At 42.5% G+C, this 21,077-nt stretch overlaps 1 protein-coding gene across 1 annotated transcript in view; it reads left to right on the top strand.

The window, feature by feature from the left end:
* Nucleotides 1-21,077, top strand: part of CA11 (carbonic anhydrase 11 (inactive)) — a 768,903-nt gene that overhangs the window by 717,701 nt on the left and 30,125 nt on the right. Inside the window, exons 5-7 of the mRNA XM_086928698.1 lie at nucleotides 583-678; nucleotides 16,662-16,734; nucleotides 18,200-18,354. Coding sequence (XP_086784824.1) covers nucleotides 583-678; nucleotides 16,662-16,734; nucleotides 18,200-18,354 — 324 coding nt within the window. The remainder of the gene's footprint in view (nucleotides 1-582; nucleotides 679-16,661; nucleotides 16,735-18,199; nucleotides 18,355-21,077) is intronic.

The raw sequence follows: 21,077 nt of genomic DNA, 5'->3' as shown, positions 1-21,077 counted from the left end.
TGCTTGCTGCTTTATCCCTTTTCCATTTTTACCCAAAGATCTAGTTGAACCACCAACTGTTCTGCATTACTGGGCAATGTCACTAAACAGTGAAAAGTACTTGAAAGGGATATGCTGCTACAGAATCCTTCACAGAAAAAGTAATCTTGTGATGTCTCGTGTTATATATGGGCTAAAGTACCACCTTCAGTACATTATAAGGATGTTGCAAGTTACAAGCCTGTGCTGAAGCAGAGGCACTCAGCCTGCGGCCTCGTGCCTTATTGGTCATGGAACTTACATTGTCATTGTGTGGCATAATAATGGGTTGTGTAATGTGATATTAGTCTTCACTCTTTGCATACTAGAATTTCAAATATTCCTCCCTGAAGGAATAGGGCGGTCTGGCGAGATGGAAACCCAGAGAATCATTTAGAGTCCGCTTTCCCATTGGTACTTCAGTCAGTCCAGGCTTTTTTTTCTTAGTCCAATTCGGTCTTTCTACTCTTTTAGCGGCCATTGTTTTTCTGTACTCTAGCCCTCAACATCTTAGCTTTTCAGTGACTATGACTGTCTGTAATTACTGTTCTTTACTTTCCCCAGGTACAGCTTATCCATTTCAATGAAGAACTATACAGCAACATTAGCGAAGCCTCGCGCAACCCCAATGGGTTGGCCATCATCTCCTTCTTGGTCAACGTGAGTTTCTATTTTACAATCGGAAATGTAATGTTCTGTCACCACATATAGCCCTGATCAGCCACATGCTCAGAGGTGGACAAGTCTACCAACAAAACTGAAGATTTCACAGCAAACTGAAACCACTGAAAGAAGGGCGGGCCTGGTTTAGGGATAGCCCGCATGAGGAATCTATTCAAAATCCGATGGCTTTTACGAAGTACAAGCATGATGCAAAAACCTCATGTTAACCAAATGGACAGCAGACTTCTGCTGTATACGACACAAAGAAAAGAAGGGTATAGGGTTGAAAGGTGATCATTTAAATTTTTTTTAAAAATGTGATCATTCAGATTTCAGTTTATTATCTGTAGACTTGTTAACCTCTTATCATGTTAGTCTTTCACCATGATTCCTTCAGTGATGCCTGCTTCTTTTACCTTTGAAGTCTTCCACCTCTGTAATCCAAACTTCCATTCAAGTTCAATACAAATAAAGAAATATTGTCACTTACCTCTATCTCTTTGGTTCACCAAGACGTTCATTACTAGTTGACAATGACCCATTGGAGAAACGGATTAAGTGAGTATGTATTCAGTACAGGCATGTCCTCTCACGAACTGAGGCTGTATTCCAGTTACGGTATGTAATGAGACACTTTTTATCATACAAATGTTTCCCATCGGTCTGCCTCCCAGGAAGAGCATTAGTATGATTCCAATGTATGTGCAGCACAGAGCAGCTCTTTTCAGAGAATGTCTTTAGGCGAACACCTCAACTGCATGAAAGCTCATTGGTCAGACCCATGGCCCATTCCAGTTGAGACTATGCATTCACTAACAGGTATTTTCTCAAGGCACCTACCCAGAGTTCAGGTGAAAGCAATCACTTAATAGACCTGGGTAGCACAGTTCTTCAAAGTGAATCTTCCCATGATACCCTCTAACTTAAGTTAGTTTCAGGAGAGGGGGTTCAATTCACAAAAGAGTCTTAAGTCATCTCTGCAGGGTTACATCCTCGCGTGGATGCAGATTTACACCTCTTTATCTGTTACTAAAACTTTCCTGAAGTATTCTTCGAAAGCAGCTGCAGTCGCAAGTGTCCAGGTATACTTTTAGGTGTTTCCACGGTGTAATTGGGCATGATTGTCAAATTTTGCCTGCCGTAAAGCTATTAGTTTTGTGCAATGGTATTTGTATTCCTCTATGGGAAAAATGTTTCCATTTTGAGAAACACTATCCCTAAACTTCGCATTTTTTTTAGGTTGTAACCTCCCCTTTTCCTTACTGTAGCTAACAGTGGGGATGTTCCACGTGGAACATTTCATTTGGGATGTAATAGATAGGCGACCTACCGGTATATCACATCAACCCGATAAAGAGATTGCATCAAGGCCATGAGGATGTAATCCTTCATCCTGCCTATTATTACCCAATAGTACCATATACGTATTTTGCCTGCCGTGCTCCCACTGAAAGACATTGGTTGTTTTAGGACTTATCTTGTATAGTCTACAGCTTAACAGGAATGTTCCCAAGTATACTGCTAGTGAAAAATCCGAGGGGCATATTATCAAGAAACGGCGTTAAAATTATCGCTGTTTTAGCGGCAGAAAACTGTTCCTAAAGCGGCGATAATGGGCTTGATAATATGCCCTTGAGAATAACAATAGAAGCCCATGTTCTGGTGTCAACATGGGCTTCTATTGGAATTCTCCAGGGCATACTATCAAGCTCATTATCGCCGCTTTAGTGGCAGTTTTCTGCCGCTAAAGTGGCGATAATGTTAACGCCGTTTTTTGATAATATGCCCCATATGTTTTTTCATGAGCCATTTCAGAAGGTGCATCCCTGCGCGAATCACAGTGGAATCCCTAGATTACTTCTGAAAACACTCCTACATGTTCACTTTATTAATAAAGGGCGCACACAGGGCTGAGAGCTAATGCTGAACTGCATTGTAAATGCCCTCCTGATTAACAACAGTTAACAGAGAGTGGTGGCGGAGACAGAACAGCAGAGACATCTAGTCTTGGAACACCCAAACCCTTGAAGGGTGCTGTTACATGGTATGGTATAACTCATTTCCATACATCAATGCTTTGCTGTTCCGGTCCCATTTTGTTCATTGTTAATGATAACCGCGGAACAGTTCTGTGGTGGTTACCTGTTTACTTCCATCCCAATTTGCCAGTGGCATTTGGAATGTTCGACATATAATTTTTTACATGGTTAACACCCATAGCTAAGTGTGAATGGTCAAGCAAGAGATGTATCTAACCGAAAAACCAGTAGTGATAATGGATAGTCTAGGATGTTTGATCTTCCAAGGCTAAGGCAATGTTCAAGACATGTCCCAGACCCTCGCTTGTTCATTTCACCTGAGGCGGAAGCCGGGTGCGAGTGACTCGCATAGCGCTGACATACTAGCGGTTTTATACAATAGATGCACTTGTTTTTAACTTTTTCCCTCATGTTGTGTTGTGATGCTATTTTGCACAGTCTCTAAAGCTGACTACTAGCTTCTGTGTTATCTTGTTATTTGCTCCGCACTTCGCACTTTCAGGCACCTGAGGCGGAAGCCGGGTGACCTAAGATCTTTCTATACTTTTAAAAATCCTTTTGCCTTACCTTGCATCTCTTCTTTTTCGTGCCGCGCTGCCCTGCCTGCAGCCTTCCCAGCCTTCCTGACGGCACATAGAGGTGCTTAGGGAGTCCCTGGGACCTGCTGACGCGCATTTGGTGGTGGCCATCTTGGGGGTAGGCAGTTGCATGTGCGGCAGTCTAGTGGTGCAGCTTCGCACCGGACGGCCAGTGATGCCTTAAAACTGCGAGCCGACAGTGCCCTGGTTAGACCCTCGCTTGTTCATTTCACCTGAGGCGGAAGCCGGGTGTGAGTGACTCGCATAGCGCTGACATACTAGCGGTTTTATACAATAGATGCACTTGTTTTTAACTATTTCCCTCATGTTGTGTTGTGATGCTATTTTGCACAGTCTCTAAATCTGACTACTAGCTTCTGTGTTATCTTGTTATTTGCTCCGCACTTCGCACTTTCAGGCACCTGAGGCGGAAGCCGGGTGACCTTAGATCTTTCTATACTTTTAAAAATCCTTTTCCCTTACCTTGCATCTCTTCTTTTTCGTGCCGCGCTGCCCTGCCTGCAGCCTTCCCAGCCTTCCTGACGGCACATAGAGGTGCTTAGGGAGTCCCTGGGACCTGCTGACGCGCATTTGGTGGCGGCCATGTTGGGGGTAGGCAGTTGCACGGGCGGCAGTCTAGTGGTGCAGCTTCGCACCGGAAGGCCAGTGACGCCTTAAAACTAAGTGCGCTCCTCTCCGCGCAGCGGACGCACGCTGCGGAGGCGCCTAAGGAGCGCCTAAGGAGCGCCGAAGGAAAGCCCGTCTGCGCCCGTCAGGGTCCCGGAGGCGGCCTGGCACGGCCCCTACTGGCAGGGTGCTCCTTAGGATGATTACTTTCACAAGGGACGAGCTTCTTGCTCTGAGACATACGAACGACACTTGTTCTACGGTCTTTCCTAAGTCGCATCGGTCGAACAACAGGTGTCCGGCTTGTGGCTGGCAACCTGGCGATCGCCGCATCACCTCTCTAACCCCTCCCTCTCCTAGCATCAGTTGTCTATTGCTTAACACTAGATCTCTAAGCAAGCATGCGCTTGATATTTACAACCTCCTGACAGACTCTAGACCTCACTGCCTATTCCTGACTGAAACCTGGCTGGGTGAGGGCACGGGACCTGACATTGCCAGCGCCATCCCCCCGAGCCATGTTATCTACAGGAAAGATAGAGTCAAGGGGAAGGGAGGTGGTGTCGCCCTGGTCATTGACAGGAGCATTGCTTGCTCTATTATTCCAGTGGACAACATCACAGGCTGTGAAGTTCTTGCCTTCTCCCTCTCTTTCTCCCCTCATCAATCCTGTACTGGGCTGCTGGTCTACAGACCCCCTGGTCCTATGGGCACCTTCCTTGAAGAACTCCACTCATTGATCTCCACATTATGCCTTAGGTCTGACCATTGCCTTTTATTGGGTGACTTCAATATCCATATGGATAAGGAGGACGACCCGGACAGTATTAAGCTCAACCACATCACATCTGCCTTACAGTTCCTGCCGTACCTTTGCTCCCCCACTCACTGTAAAGGACATGTTTTAGATCAAATTTTCTCTACTGTCCCTATCGTCCTGACCTCCCTTGCCCCTGTTTTGTGGTCAGACCACTTTCTAGCTGACTTTGAGATCCCCCTTACTATAAAGAAAGTTGCTAACGGACAATGACGTGATGCGCTTCCTTCCAGGGCTTTTCAGCATATCTCCCCAGCCATGCTGTCCAAGGCCCTTGAAACCCACCCTTGCCTACTAACAGGATCGCTTGTAACCGATCTCGATCTTCTTCAGGACTGGCTGACGCAACAATTGGCTGTCCTCGCCCCCCCCCCCCATTCCGCCAAAGCCGCACTCAGTCAGATCCTCTGCCCCTTGGTTCTCTCCGGCTCTTGCCGCAAAACAACGACAATGCAAACAAGCCGTACGGACCTGGCGCAAACTCTATGACGCCAGCGCCAAAGAAACCTATAGGGCATTGACCAGGGACTATCACCATGACATTGCGGCTTGCAAAAAATCTTATCTGGCAAGCAGAATTGATGGCGCCTCCAACTCCTGTAAAGAAATCTTCAAGATAGTCAAAGATTTCATCTCCCCCCCCTGGTCCACCCCCAAACTGACTCATTCTGAGTCCTGGATCTCCGAATTGGCAGACTTTTTTACCAACAAAATCAGGACTATCCAGATCTCTTTCAGGACCGCCTCTCAGAACCCCCTCCCCTCTCAAGATCTCTCGACCCTCTCCAGACCCCGACCACTCCCTCCCTTTGGAACTTTCCTCCATTATCTCTCCAGTCCTGCCTTGACCTGCTCTCCAAACTAAAATCAGGCTCCCCTCTCGACCCGTGCCCTGCTAAATTCCTGGCACATATGGCCCCTACCCTTAATCATCTCATTAACCCCATTCTCAACCTCCCGCTTAACACTGGTGAAGTACCTCAAGCTTCACCAGGCCCTCATTTTGCCCCTTTGGAAGAAAGCCAATCTGAACCCGGAATTACATCTCAACTATAGACCCATTTCCCTTTTGCCAGCTCTGGCGAAAGTGGCCGAAAAACATGTCCATTCCACCCTGTCCCACTTTTTAGAATTCAGTGACATTTTGCACAAATCCCAATCTGGTTTCCGCTCAAATTTGAGGACTGAAACAGCTCTGCTTGAGGTCACTGAAGTGATTAGAGAAACCCTGAACAGGGGAGGAAATACTATGCTGGTGATGCTTGACCTATCTGCGGCCTTCGACACCGTTCCCCATGACCGCCTCCTATCCAGACTCTCGGAGATAGGTCTAAGGGGAACGGTGTTCAGATGGTTCCTCACTGGCCGCCAGCAAACGATCTGGGCTCCACCTTTTTCTGCCGCGATGCCGACTCTGGAGGCCGGAGTGCCGCAGGGCTCAATTCTGAGCCCCTCACTTTTCAATATCTATATGACCCCACTGGCGGCACTTGCGGAGGACTTTGGGGCTCAGATCGTGTCGTACGCTGACTACACTCAACTCCTGTTCACCTGCGAAAGGGGACAGGACTTCGATGGGGCATCTATCCGGGGCTGCCTTGGGGCTGTGTTCGACTGGTTTAGTCAGCACAGCCTCAAGTGCAACTCCGATAAATCCGAGGTTCTTTTCTTCGGCTGCCCCGCTGACCCCAAATGGAAAGTTTGGTGGCCGGCAGCCATGTTCCCTCCCACTGGTGACTCAGGGGCAGCAAAAAACCTGGGCATTCAGGTTGATAACTGTCTCTCCTTTGGGGCTCAGGTGTCGGGACTAGTTGGCAAATGCTTTACCATCCTAAAGATGCTGAGAAAGTTCCTGCCGCTTCTATCTTTGGAACACAGGAAGATCACTGTCCAGGCCCTGATTGGTTCTAGGCTGGACTACTCTAACATTATTTACCTTGGTCTGCCTGACTACCTCCTATCGCGTCTTCAGGTGGTGCAGAAGCGTATCACCTTTAAGGCCCTGACCATTGCATTCAAAGCTCTGCATGGTACAGGCGCCCGCTATCTTCAGAAATGGGTCTGCCTTTACTCTCCATCCAGATCCTTGCGCTCTTCAACCTAGGCCAAGGCAGTCACTCCCATGATCCGTCGTGCTCGCTGTGGTGGGCGCTCTTTTAAACACCTCGCCCCGCAGCTGTGGAATGATCTTCCTCTCTCTCTCAGATCCAGCCCCAATCTATTGAGGCTCCGACAGCGCCGGGACACTTCTCTGAGTAGCCGTGCACTATAGAAGCACCCCCTTTAACATTAACATTAACATGTCCACCTAAATGGAAGAAGTATGGGCAAGGTTTTTTTTTCTTCTTTTAAGTGAATGCACTATATTAATCTTGCATTTTCAGTGGCCAGGCGGCTAGCAATTAACCAATTATTTATTCCCAGATTATGATCATCGGTGGCCAGGCCACTTATCATCTACCCAGATATTCATAGTTTAGGAGATTGTTATTACTTTTAGTTTAGAAGACTGGAAGTAGCCGTGACCAGGACACTTGTCAACAATCCAAATATTTATAGTCTAAGAGATTATGGTCAGCCCAGCAGTGGCCAGGTGACTTATCTACCTAATTAAGTATAGTTTAGGAGATAAGTATAGCAGTGGCCAGGCCACTTACCTATCCAGGTATTTATAGTTCAGTAGATTAGGACCAGCAGGTGCTAGTCCACTTACAACTACCAATTATATATAGTTTAAGAGAATAGTAATAGCTTATCAATGTCTTATCAAGATCCGAGATCTCGCTGCCATTGTGGAAGTCGTGGTCAAGCTCACCTCAAAATGCCTTAGGAACAAATTGCGTATGGCTAGTAAAGTTTAGCTGACTCCGTTCTTTTTAGAATGGCACCATGTCAAAGAATTAAAAAAAATGTATTTACCTTATATAAATCTAAGAATTTGTTTTGTTTCATTCATTTTTTATTGAGTACCAGAAATACATTCCATATAAATTATGAAGAGCAATTTGCTCAGACTGTGTCATCAAGCCACGCCCTCCCTATCACATCAGTCCCATCTGCAGGGCGCATTAACCTCAACAAATTGGTCCCCAAATGCCATCCTGGTGGGGAGATCCATGAGTAAACGCAACCATCTGTCATGCTTTTTTGCTCATGATTTTGTCTCTGTCCTAGTCTACCATGAACTCCCCTGCGGCAGAAGAGAGATTACTTTTCTCGGTACATTATTAAACTTCATTTGATGCTGTTTTTTGGGTGATAAATGCAGTTTCCAGGATCCTGTCTAGAAATAATTTGATAGAGGCCCCCAAAGATTTGCTGAGATCTTAGGTGAGGTGTGCTACTTTGAAAGATAGATTTTCAGCGGTGTGAGATTTAGGATTGTCAGGTCAGCATATATTACATGCTTGAGTGACAGGCAGTGTTCTCAAGGGCATGCAGTGGTTCCATCCTTTTGATTGTGGAATTTATTTTTCCCCTTTTACCTACGAAAAAGTGAATGAGGAACGGTGGCAGTGATTGATTTAGAGTGAGTGATGTGGCTTAAAGGCATTATTTAAGTCTGCATCAGTAAAGCGACATTCTTATCCTGATTCTTCAATTTCCTTTATCTGATTAAGTTAGCTTTTTTTATATATAGATTTAGATCACTGGATTTTGTGATAGGGCGCCATCCTAAACAATTTTTTGTGCGTGAGGGTGAAGGAGTTGTATGGGGAGTACGGTTATATGAGAACCAAGGCAGTTATCAACTAATGTTCACCACTTTTTTTAAGAAACACAGGGCAATTATCAGCCTTTCACTTTGACAAATTTCCCACCGATTGATTAGCCTGTACTTGGGGTTGATTCCCAAGCACGTGTTTTTCTGATTTAAGACGGACATTCCCATAGGCAAATTTCACCATGAAAAATAAAAAACATAAGGTGAATGAAAGGGCACCAAAGTGCAGGCGCGTGGGTATTGTCTCCATTTGCTTCCTTTTTCCGTTTCCGGTGTATTTTCATGCAGCCGTTTTGAAGATAAGCCCCTTAAGCATGCTGCAATTCTGTATATATATGTGTTAACATGATCAAATGTTGCATGCTGTTCTTTAAATCAGCATTCTGACTAGCTACTGTGTCTTCTAATGAGCTACAAGCTGCCATGGTGCTGACACACCCAAGGGTCGGGTGGCTGGCATCGTCCACAACCCCCAACCTCCCCTGCCTTACTCGGACTAAATTGGGTTATTTTTTTACCCCTCAAAAAATACACCTTACCAGCCTTGTTCTAGGGCAAGGAAGGTTGTTTGTTCCCCTTCCCTTCCATCTCTACTGACGGGAAGGATTTGTTTTTATTCTATTTCAATATGTCCGACTTACTCAATGGATGGACGAGTGGGTTGTCCTCCACACCACCACGTTTTCTTGCTGAAAAGCATGAAACAACTGACAGTTATTTAATTTTTGAGCCCCTCATCCATTGTTGACCAAGGCCTCGGACGGATATTAATGTCCCATCAACACCCTTGTCTTGCCCAGGAGTCTGTAAATGTGTGCATTTACAAAAGGGATTTCTTTGGATAGCACACAGACGCTTTGGCACCATGTTTAAAAATGTGAAGTAATTATCAGTGGTAGTCGCCAGCGCTCCATCTTCATTCATTGACTTCGGCATGTTTTAACCTTAACGTCTTAACAGTTACAGCTTTTCCACCCCAGTGGATTCCTTGTTTGCTATTTGGGGTACTTTGTTTTTACACCTTCACAACTTGTTTTCCCACATAAGATATCCACACCAAATGTGGGTCCTTTTATCCCCAATATCTTGGGGCTTCTAAAGGTATAAAGGGCTTGTAGATTCCTGTTGAAAAGTGGGGTTTTGGTGGGGTAAGTATGCATCTACCATGAGTAATAAGGTCACCAACAAGATACAGGGTCCAGTAAATGTCTCAGTAAATTAGCCCTTTGCTCATCGCTTGGTAGCTGACAAGGAGCAGGCAGGCCCAGTGCAAAGCATTTAAAAAACACCAATAAAACAAATAAGTAAGACACGAAAGAATAAAAATCCCACACCAATTTATAAAAATAGGAAATATTTTCATGAATATATAGACACCAAAAACAACAACAAAAATCCAATGCAGGGAACCTGAAATATGACTTTTTAAAGCTTAACCACTTTATAGTGCTTAAAAACATAGAGCACCATTCAGGGAAATCTGGATGCACTTGATCAGGACAAAGCCAAAGTATGAGGCTGGCTGCGATGGAGCCTTGGTAGGATGCACTAAGCAGGAGGCCTTATTCAAAATGTTACCTTCACACTTAACACCTTCAATGCTCATGATGAGCTCAGCTCGTCATGCAGTACACTGCTCGTGTGCTCATGACGAGCTGAGCTCGTCATGAACAACGGGATTCAAGGGAGTGCAGCAACCATGATGAATCACTGTAGCATTGAAGGTGTTAAAAACCTTTCTGGAGCTTTTTGTCCGACATCGTTTGACCTCCTCCACAGCAGGCTGGACTTGATGAGGGTTCACTGGCTTAACTTTCTGAGAAACCCTGGCCAAATCTTGGAAGTCTGGAGCTCCAGTGCTTTCAGTGTGACAAACCTGAAATCCAGGCCAGGTCGCTGTTGTAGGTAGTCGGCTTGACTCTCTACATCAGATCAGTCACCTCATGGAGCTTTTTCACAAAAGTTCTCCGAACTTCAGGAGGTGCTTCCTGAAGATATTGTTGTACTTTCCAAGTGTCCAAAACACCAATGCTGTCAGTATTTTATTTTTATATTGCACAGTTACTTAAAACCATTTACAATACATCTTAAAAAGAAAGGCAGACCTAAAAAATTAATTTGTATATGAAACTTTCAAAATCAGTATATAAAAACTCAATATATATATTAATATTTGAATCTGTGAATAAAAACAGCAAGCATATACCAGTGTGTCCACAATAGTGACTTGCTTGCTTAAGTTAAGATATTATAGTTGTTAAAATGATGTCCTATCCGTCTGGTTTGTGGGGCAAGTTGGCTTATTGGTCTAAGGTGACTTTCATCATGCCTGACCCTTCATTTTCCGAAAGCCTGTTTCGAAGCTTGGCCATGGATTTCCCAAACTTGGCCAGGTCTGTTGGAAGGGTACAGTAGAAAAGTACCGATACGGCTTCTTTTACTGTTCGAACCCCGTGTCCTAGCCAGATTTGTTTTAAAAAGATCCGTCGGGGCAGGAGCATCTCAGGGCAACAGCAAATCATGTGTAACAGAGATTCGTTTTTATAGTTGCAGAGTCTGCATCTTATTTTGTGTTCCAGGGACCTCCACCCAGGGTTTAGCTCTTTGATTTGGAGGGGCACTAGTCTGGCCCATATGATGTTTTTGAGTGCTTTCCTTCCAAGTGCTTGGCTGAGGTAGGGCTGTGTTGTATGCCCTGTATATGATGTTGCCAACCCGGGTGGGCCCCTTTCTGTTACGAATTCTGCTAGATCATTTGTAATTGACGAATAAAGACACTGTTTGTTTATTGCATTTTTAATCGCCAGGTAGCTTGTTGGTGCATCTTTCCAGAACACCATGCAAAGGTCTGGAATCTCCTACATGGTCTCTGGAATGTCTGGACTACAGTTCCAAATAATCAAAGGAGAGGGAGAAAGAAGACGCTGTGATCCATTCAGCTTCCTTTGTTCTATATCAAAAAATCATGTGGGGAATGGATCACTTGTCCTGCATAACCTGGGTTAGCAAATCTCGTGTTCTGTGTCCCAATAAAAAACCCTCATTCACGTGTAAACGATGGAAATAGCGGTATATCTTGATTCTCCGCCCCTTATTCACGTGACTGCATCATCATCGGGTTAGTGATCATGCTTATTCCACCCGGAGGTGTACCCCTGGTTAGAACAGTAGTGATCAGTGATATTATGGGGGTCGTAAGTTGCTTCTATAAAAAAATACTCGTACTGCCAGGAGTTCATTTAATAAGTCTGGATTCGAGATATTGGATAAAAATAGGGTGCGGTGCATGTTGAGATTTATTTATGGATGTCCCGCACTTTAAGAGTCCTTAAAAAATGGTCGACATGTTTCAGCCTTCTTTTGCCTATGAAAGGTCAGATGGGCTTTCATCAGGACCAGGGTGAAAAAGTGATATGAGACAGTGAGTGTCTCTCAGTGTGTGTCCCTCTGAAAATGTGTTTTTTGAGGGAAAGTGAGAAAAGATATATTAATCTGTTTCTTGGTAAGGTCCAGTGGTACCTTCCGTATTTCGTAGCAACGCTTCAACGGGATGACAGTGAGTCTGTAGGCCTACTTCGGCCTACTTCGGCCTCGTGCCAACATGAATTGTGCTGACTCTTCCGATCCGGGCCCAGAGCGGAAGAGTCGGCACAAGTCATAATAAAATGCTACCACAGCCCCAAAATGCCACATTGGCAGGTCAAACTTTTTCGCTCAAAAGCAACTTATTTGCAGTGAATTATAGGCCTTAACTCGGCCGACACCCAGGGTAAAAATTTCCAAACACACACACTTCTAAAAACTAATAATTAAGATAACATATAAAGAATGGAGCAAAAATATCAACTATATAAACAAGGATATCTCAGCATGCCAGTGCACCGGAAAATGTTTGAGTTCATGAACATATATGGTCTTTGGAAGGAAAAATACATATTATAGTCACACTTCCATGTAAAATGGATTGATTTAAGGGGAATACATGGTGTATACATCAATAGGGTGAAATGCTTTTTACTACTAGGGTGTTTCCGTAAGGAAACACTCTCCAACAAGATGGGTTGACCAAAGGAGAACACACAGTGTGCATATCACTTGGTTATAAAGATCTTCACAACTAGGTTGCTCACGTAAGGATGTTGTTTAAAATTGAGTTCCTGTGAGTTTAATATTCTTCTCTGATGCTACAGCCTTGAAAAAGCTCCAGGCTTGTAAGCCACATAAGAGGAAAAACAAGCGTTGGCTGAGTCCCAAAAAGTGAAATTGGAAACAATTTTAAAACAATATCAGGATTATCAAGTAAATACTTGGCCATTCCACTAATCAGCTGGTAATAACTCAACAACTCAGATAAAAATATCAGGATTGGGAATAAAGATATGTGATACTGTGGCTGAATCCCAAACAAAGGAACAGCTGGAAATAATTCAGGAATAGAAGCTTCACCATCACAAAGTAATATCTGGAAAGACTGAAAGAAATAAAGAACTCAGACGTTATTGGAAAGACTGATCACAAATAACTTTGGGATATAAATGTATTGGCGATCATTCAGGATATCAAAGACTCCTAACAAAGAGTTTTGTATGATGTAAAAAGAATTGAACAATGTATGATAGATAAAAGACATCTCTATGAAAATCTATGCATTGTTTTATAACAAAGATCATATAATGGAATTGAATTACAAACAAGAGTCGTACCTTTACTATTGAGTATAAAGAAACCTTTGGGAATGATACAGGACATTTTTGACAATTTGACTACCCAACGAAGTATAGCTACCCCTATCCTTAAGAGCGTAAGACTCCCTGTAGAAGAATTGCATTTTAAAAGTTTAATATATAGAAGTTTTGAGAGTTTTGGGCCTCACCATTGTTCTTAACACTGATAATGTTTACCAATGAAGAGGGGCATTAATCTGGAGATTTTACATCTTTCCTCTAGAGTGACAGCACTGCTTTTATTAGGTGTACTTTCTTTGTATTGTACTTGAAAGTTACATATAATTTGCAAGATGGCCACAAGTACTTCTGGAGCCAAGGTGCAAAAAGTGTGAAGGTGCCCATACTGCTACTTTGCTTCTGTCCCATGGTGAACCACTGTAGACCTATTTGTTAATTTTAACCAAAGTAATAAGGTAAACCCTAACCAGTGACGGACCCCCACTACTGGCCGAGAATTATAAATTGAAGATCGCAATTTGCAGTACAGCACACCGATGTTCTTTTAGTCTTGCTATGTATGCCTCTGCTGTGTCTATTCAATGGGAATGTAATTTAGTCCAATTTCCCTGTCCATTACCCAACACTTCAAAGGCTCTACGACCGATCTAACAAAGGCCTTAAAGCCCATGCAGGTATGTGCAGTTGTGAACCTATTTCCCAGAGTGCAACTTTAGATGCATCAGAATTGTCCAATGCCGATATCTACAGAGAATGGAGACTCACACAGCATATGTACCATACACCAGTCTTGCCAAGAAGAGTCCTTGACCAAATGCTTTCAGAGTGTACCATATGTGATCAGACCAGTGATGTCAAGTATGATGCACTGTGGGATGTCATGAGTAATGGCGTGTTTAAGGTCATAATCAGTGCATGGGGGTGTTAAGTTCGTACATTGAACTATAAAGGGAAATTTCAATGTATTTGAGACCTTAATATTATAATTTATAATTTCAGTGCAAATATATCATTTTAAAGAAACATTGCTAAAAGGACATTAATGGCCTGATTTCATTTTTGGCAGATGATCCGTCGTTCCGCCGGGGCGTCAGAGTATATCACTCCAAACACATGGCGAAGAGACAGGCCTCCAAATTTCGAAATGGCCAACAAACAGGTGGTCACTTATAAACCATTGGCAGGAGCTGCCATCATGGAGGTTCCTGCCAATGCATTTCGCTGTTTGGAGCCGCGATCCATCAGCATGACTCAGCCCTGCAACAAACAGTTTTCTTTTATAATTTTCTAAACGAAAATCCCAAAATGGGTTTTTCCTTTTGAAAATAAGAAAGGTAATGTTCCCCTCACCATGGGAGTGATGGCGAGGGGAGATTTAATAGCATTTTACTACTCCCCACAACCAGAGATTGCATGGGACTGACTGTATTAAAATTAATGGTTATATGTCTGCCCATCCTGATTGGGTGGGCGGAAATATATCCTTTTCTCTAACGGCCTTAACTCCATCAAGCCGTCAGAGAACTTTGCCTATGGCAGTGACGCAGTAGTCACCATCATAGCCAAACCTATGGTCCACCGCATTTAAATCAGGTGGGTGAACCATTATTTTGGAAGGTAAGGATACTCTGTCACCATTTAGGCCGAGCATCCTTGCCATCAACACATGAACCAGGCCCTATATGTCTCCACTCAGATCATTTACTAATTTACATTACAAATAATTATACATGACCTGATAAAGCTTCATTTAGAGCCTCCAACGGTTGCCATTGGAAACCTGGAAATCCCTAGTTATGTTGCTTATGCAACCACATTTCCCACCAAGGAGCTGCTCATAGCCTCACTGATGACATGACAAGTGACATCATTCATAACAGCACTAATGACCTCACATATGACATCCCCAATGGCATCATAAATGTTTAGGACAGAGCATAAGCCAAACAGGAGATGATGAATGACACTCTCAGTTTGTACAGCACAGAAAGCACATTCCTTTTGCCATACCTTTGTCCGCTAGATACATAGCACAGGGTACATGGCATAGAAGGGCCTGTGCTACTCCAGATGCCAGAACGAATCTTCATCAGAGTGAACAAGCGTACATAGGGGCAATGTCAATGTGTACCAGATAGTTAAGTGTCATAAGTGCTTCATTAACCACTAAAGAAGCCACTATATCAATATAATATCTATCTATCTGTAATATGAAGATACCGGCCTTCTTAAAATGTTACTTCCAAAACGTGAAAGTAAATGACTCTCACGTGCAAGAATGACGGCCTAATTGCTTTCCTGTACAATTTCTTGGTACGGATGAGTAATGTGAAGCATCTGCTAAATTCTGTTCAATATTTGACATTTTAATAAAAACAGTAGGGAAAAATGACATCTTGGGATAGTTTTTAAAAAGTTTTTTCAGTCCTTCCATAGTCCCAGTAAGTTCTATTTACTTGACAAATATAGTGACATTTGAAATGAACAACTTCTTTGCTATTTACTAATGGGGCATTCAATATCAAAAGTGCTCATAAACCGCACTGAAAAGTGATATGTGTTAAAAAACATGAAATGCTTCATCAGTACATTGTAAGAAACTGAAGACAACTTGTTCTATTTTTTATGATAGTGAAACATAACCATAACGCATAATACACGGGTGCAATAGTAGTGTTAACATTAGCTTTCAAATTCTAAATCGGAATTCCACAATCATGTTTAGCCTCGAATTTTTTTCAATGTTGGCCAAGGTCCACCAAAGTTGCAAAAGCTTTGATGAACATCTCGATCTTCAGTTACAGTCTTTCTCATGACCTCAAGTTGATTGCTTCTGTAATCAGAGCTCATACCACAAACTCCTGGTTCAGTGAAGAACACATATCTGCATCAGTGTAATTTGATTCCTGTAAACAACAGAAAGCATTCTCCCCATCCATATTCTAGAAATGTGCTCCTTTGACTGAATTTTCCCAAAGTCCATTCCAGGTTTGTACATACTGTTAACGGCTCTCTCCGAGTTCTGCAACGAGCCTCTCTTCCAGGCAAGTATATACATGCAGTTCATGTTCTTCTCCTCTTAGTGGCTGTACCCAGAGCCAATTCCAAGTGGGAACAAAGATGCCAGATTCGGAAGGACTGCAGTCAGAGACCAGGCCAGGTAAACATGGGATTCCATTTTAAGAGTCTCTGCTAGGTAAGCAAACACATCTGTGCTGCTATTAACCCAAAACAGGTAACAAAATATTTTATAACGTTTAGAACTACGTTTTTCTGGGTGGTTGCTCGATATTCCAGGATTTAATTTCACAACATTGTGTTTAAGAGAAATTCAATATTTTCATCATAAATGGTAAATAAAGCTGTTTTGTCCCCACTAGGCATGGGTTCTGGGTATAATGTTCATCAGCATTTTTGAACATGGAGGGTATTGTGTTGTCTGAATGGATGAATTGGATGCCAATTGACAATGCAGAGAATATAATGTCTGGATCTCTCCCCCTCTTGCAGGTCGCAAATAATTCCAATCCATTTCTCAACAGGATACTGAACAGAGAGTCAACCACCAGAATCTCCTTCAAGCGTAAGACATGAGTACTCAGTGGTTGCATTTGGAAAGGCTGTGCCTAATTGCTAAAAAGTTGAACATTAGAAAACGATTCTTACCTGTAACTAAAGTTCTCTGGCACTGGTGTATGCTGAGAAGTTTATTGACTTTAGAGAAATGATATTCCCTAAAGAAGTCTTCTTCATATAATAGCGATAACAACATGCTTGGACTACTTTCTTGTAACCTTCATTACTCATAGTCTTCCTCTTCCTCTGAAAATTCTTTAGTTGTGAGAAGTCTGGAACACTCCTCTTTTAAAGTTCACAGGAAGAGACCATTAACCTTACCAACATCCTTCCATACATAAAATATTATGCAAAGCATCCTTTCAGTCTTCTTGTTAAAATTCTAAGCCACAAAGTCCACCAGGAAAGTTTACCAATAAGGAATCCAAGCATTGTCACCAGGTCATAAACGTGGCATCTTAGGTACGCGGTCCTCTGGCATGCATGCTGACATGGTTTATGGAATGTGGGGAGGAAAGTATTTGTGGAATGCTTTGGGAGATGGTCACTTAAGGAAGAGGATCTGATGCACTCTGTAGGAAGGAAGCTCCTGTTGCATATCCACTATCTCACCTTGCAATAAGCCTAGTTGGATCTTCATCGTTCTTAGAGTGGTTGACTTCTTTCATGTGCGATAATAACACCAATAAGAAGCTGCTGTTGACACCCATGGCCTTTGCCAACAACTGGCGCCCATGTGTACTGCTGTGACTCTGTGCAGAGAGGCTCCAACTTAAACTTGAAAGAAACGGCATATTTTACCATGTAATTGTACTGTGGAACAACTGTGTGAGAAGCTGATTAAGTGGCTGTTCTACAAATATGCACTATACGGGCATCTTCCCAGGAAGCAGAAATACCCCTGGTGGGCTGTTGAGACTCTAATGTTAGCCAGAGTGTTGACCAAAAAATTAGTTAATATGATGCCTTCCCCTAATTTGACGGCTGAAGTCTCAAATCCTGAGAAAACACTTTTCAATTGTATATGTCATATCAACACAGTTTAGCTGTTTCTCCTGATCTCCGCAATGCCTGTCTCTGCTACCATCTCGAGGACCACATTCTTGTTAAAACAGCTAAAACATTACAAAACCCAGAATTTTCATATAAGAATAGTCTACAGTTCTGACCTAAAAACATCCTCAGATATTCATTCTAAAATTGTTCAGAATGTAAAACGAGTATCTGTTACCTTAAAAATTACTGACAAAAATGAGATATTGTCTTTTTTCAATATGCTTCATAACCAGGCATGAAACTCTGTGTGTTTTTAACCTAAGTCTGCTCCCTCAACAATTACAAAGGAACAAGATGTATGTTTTGCAGTCTCATGTAAATTAGGCTACATCCATTTAGCCATCCACAAATGAGTGATAGATTATGGTAGGTATCTTTAAATTACTGCATTACTAATGTGTAGCCTTTTCTCGCAGATGAGGCCAATATCCTACACGACGTGAGCATTGAAGAGCTGTACCCAGAAAACTTTGGGTTCCTGACTTACCAAGGTTCTATGACAGTGCCTCCATGCTATGAAACAGTCACCTGGATTATCATAGATAGACCGCTGAATATCACATCCATGCAGGTAAGTCTACTCTGAAAACAGAAGGCATCACTTAAACCATCTCTAGAAACCTTGGTTCCAAATTCTACTACAGCTCATTCAGCAACCACCCAAATTCCACTGCTGCCCTTTTTGTGAATATGCATTTTACATCAATTACTGGTTGGGAGTAATAGAAAACCTATTTAAGGGATGTGTAATCAGTAACATCATTCCAACATCCTGGCAAGGCTCAATTCTACATCCTATTTTCAAATAAGGTCCCATCTCGCCCCCAGGCAGCTATTAACATATTGCACTGTTGGATTATGAAGGCAAAATATATTGCATCGCTACTGATGGAGGACTTACACAATTGGGATATGACAAACAACCTGCTTTCATTCATCCAAACTGGCTTCAGATCACACTCCGGCACTATTGACAACCTTGTGGCTGTAAGGATGCTTGTAGCAAAACAAATACAGAAGAATGAACAGCTGTACTGCTGTTTCATAGACTATAGTAAACCTTTTGATAAAGTTAATCGTCACCTACTGTGGTCCCATCTTACAGCTTGGAAAATCACAGAAGCATTATTACAAGGTATTCTGCTTCTCTACCCTAATACGTGGGCTATAGCAAAAATAGGATCACACACTACGATTTCTGGAAGAATAAGCACTGAACAAGGAGTCAAGCAGCGGTGCATATTAGCACCAATTCCTTTTTAACCTGTACATGAGTGACCTGGCTCCCGCATTAAATTGAACATCAGCCATGCCCCAAAATCAGCAAACCAACGCATCACCTCGCTTCTATATGCGGACGATGTTGTCCTGTCAAGCCAAACACCAGCTGGGTTCCAAAGACTTCTGGGGGCATATTATCAAGGGGGTTTATCTCCGCTTTTTTGGCTTTAAAAGCCAAGGAAGCAGAGATAAAATTATCTCCCTATTACCTAGCTGCCGCTAACACCAGTTAGCGACAGCTAGTAGGAGATAGCGACCATCTTGGGCCCCACTTTGCATGTCAGTGATATTTATCACTAATGAGATGCAAAGTGGGCGTGCCAAGATGTTAGAGACTGAAAACAGTCGCTAACATCGCTATCTCCTATTGCCAACTTTTGGAGATATTCGCGCTAAGCGGGAATATCTCCAAAAGCTAACACCTGCCGTGAGCAGTTCTTAGCCATGTTATCCAATGGGAGGTGGATAACATGGCTAAGAGCATTAGCTCGCTAATGCATGAATATCGCTGACTTTTCAGCGATATTCATGCTTTGCGGTGATTTTTACCGCATTTGCGTTAAACCTTGGTAATACCAAGGTTTATTTGCGGTAAAAACGCGCCGCAGCGATGCAGTAAATTTTTGTCTCTAACCAAGCAATAGCGATAATTATCGCTATTGCTTGGTAATATGCCCCCCTAGATGTTTTGCACATCCACTGCCATGCAAGTAAGATGAAAATTTACCACGAAAAAAACATTGTTATTTTTGGGCGGGAAAAGAAAAAACAACACCATTGGCTTCTTAACAACCACCGTCTGACCATCGCAAACATATACAAATACTTGGGCTGTTGGATAGAAAACAAAGGACATCATCTATTACTTTTTACCTCATTACAACCAAGATTAGCTTTGTTACAATTTGCCTTCTGCACAATTTTGTAAGAGCACTAAAATATTCTCAGTTGAATCAATGCTGAAAATAGTCCCTGCTCAACAAGTTCCAACATTGGCATGCGGCTCAAAGGCTTTCCGGGGCCTTCTTGAAACACTCACAGAGCACAGTCTTCAGAACTCTATTTAAATTACCTCATAACACCTAGCCAGCGAAGATTAGAATGGAATTTGCACTAAAAGACCAACTGATCACACAGAAGGCCTGTATAATAAAGTGTTTACTTTAAGTATATTGTTTCGTTCGCACCTTCTTTTATATGCCAAACCCTGACTCCATACCCACACTTACCATTCATAAAGGTCACCACTCAACTACTGGCTACAATGTATAAGCACAAACACCTATTGTTCATAAGGTAATGATTGTAATTTATTAAAACCATTTATTATAACGCCTTTTTCTGTCGCCACAAATCCATCTATACGAACATCACCCTAGAAATTGATGATACACAAGTCATTAGGGTATTTGTACATAAGTTTAACCGTGGATTATGGCGATTTACGACAAAGATTACTGTCTATTTTAACTCTCGTGTTACCATTTTTTGAAGCATTGTGAATGTGATTAATTGTTTTTGGTATTGTTACATATTTTTCATGATGATTCTTTGGACAATTTTTTTTTAACTTGAATCAAATTCCTTTTTTCTTTTTAATCTTGTATAAAATAAAAAATGGTTTTAATATATTACAATCATTACCTTATGAACAATAGGTGTTTTTGCCAATACATTGTAGCCACCAGTTGAACGGTGACCTTTATGAATGGTCAGTGTGTGAATGGAGTCTTGGTTTGGCATATGAAAGAAGGTGTGAACGAAACAATATAGTAAAATAATCCCAGAGGATGTAATCTTTAACATTTTGTCTTAACCCTAGTCCTTTGAGTGTCCAAGGGTTCCTCTCTTTTTTTGAAAGAGTCTTCTGTATAATAAAGTATCTGCACTCTGCACATATAGCAGAGCAAGGATTACTGAAGATTTTTATTTGGCTTGAAGTAATATGCGCCAACAGCTCACGTCATCCAAACATTTGGGCACATTCCCTCTCTGAAGCACTGAAGCCAACAG

Source organism: Lissotriton vulgaris, chromosome 7, assembly GCF_964263255.1.
Source record: "Lissotriton vulgaris chromosome 7, aLisVul1.2, whole genome shotgun sequence".
In the NCBI taxonomy this organism is placed as follows: Eukaryota; Metazoa; Chordata; class Amphibia; order Caudata; family Salamandridae; genus Lissotriton; species Lissotriton vulgaris.
This window is presented reverse-complemented; position numbering and strand designations above follow the sequence as displayed.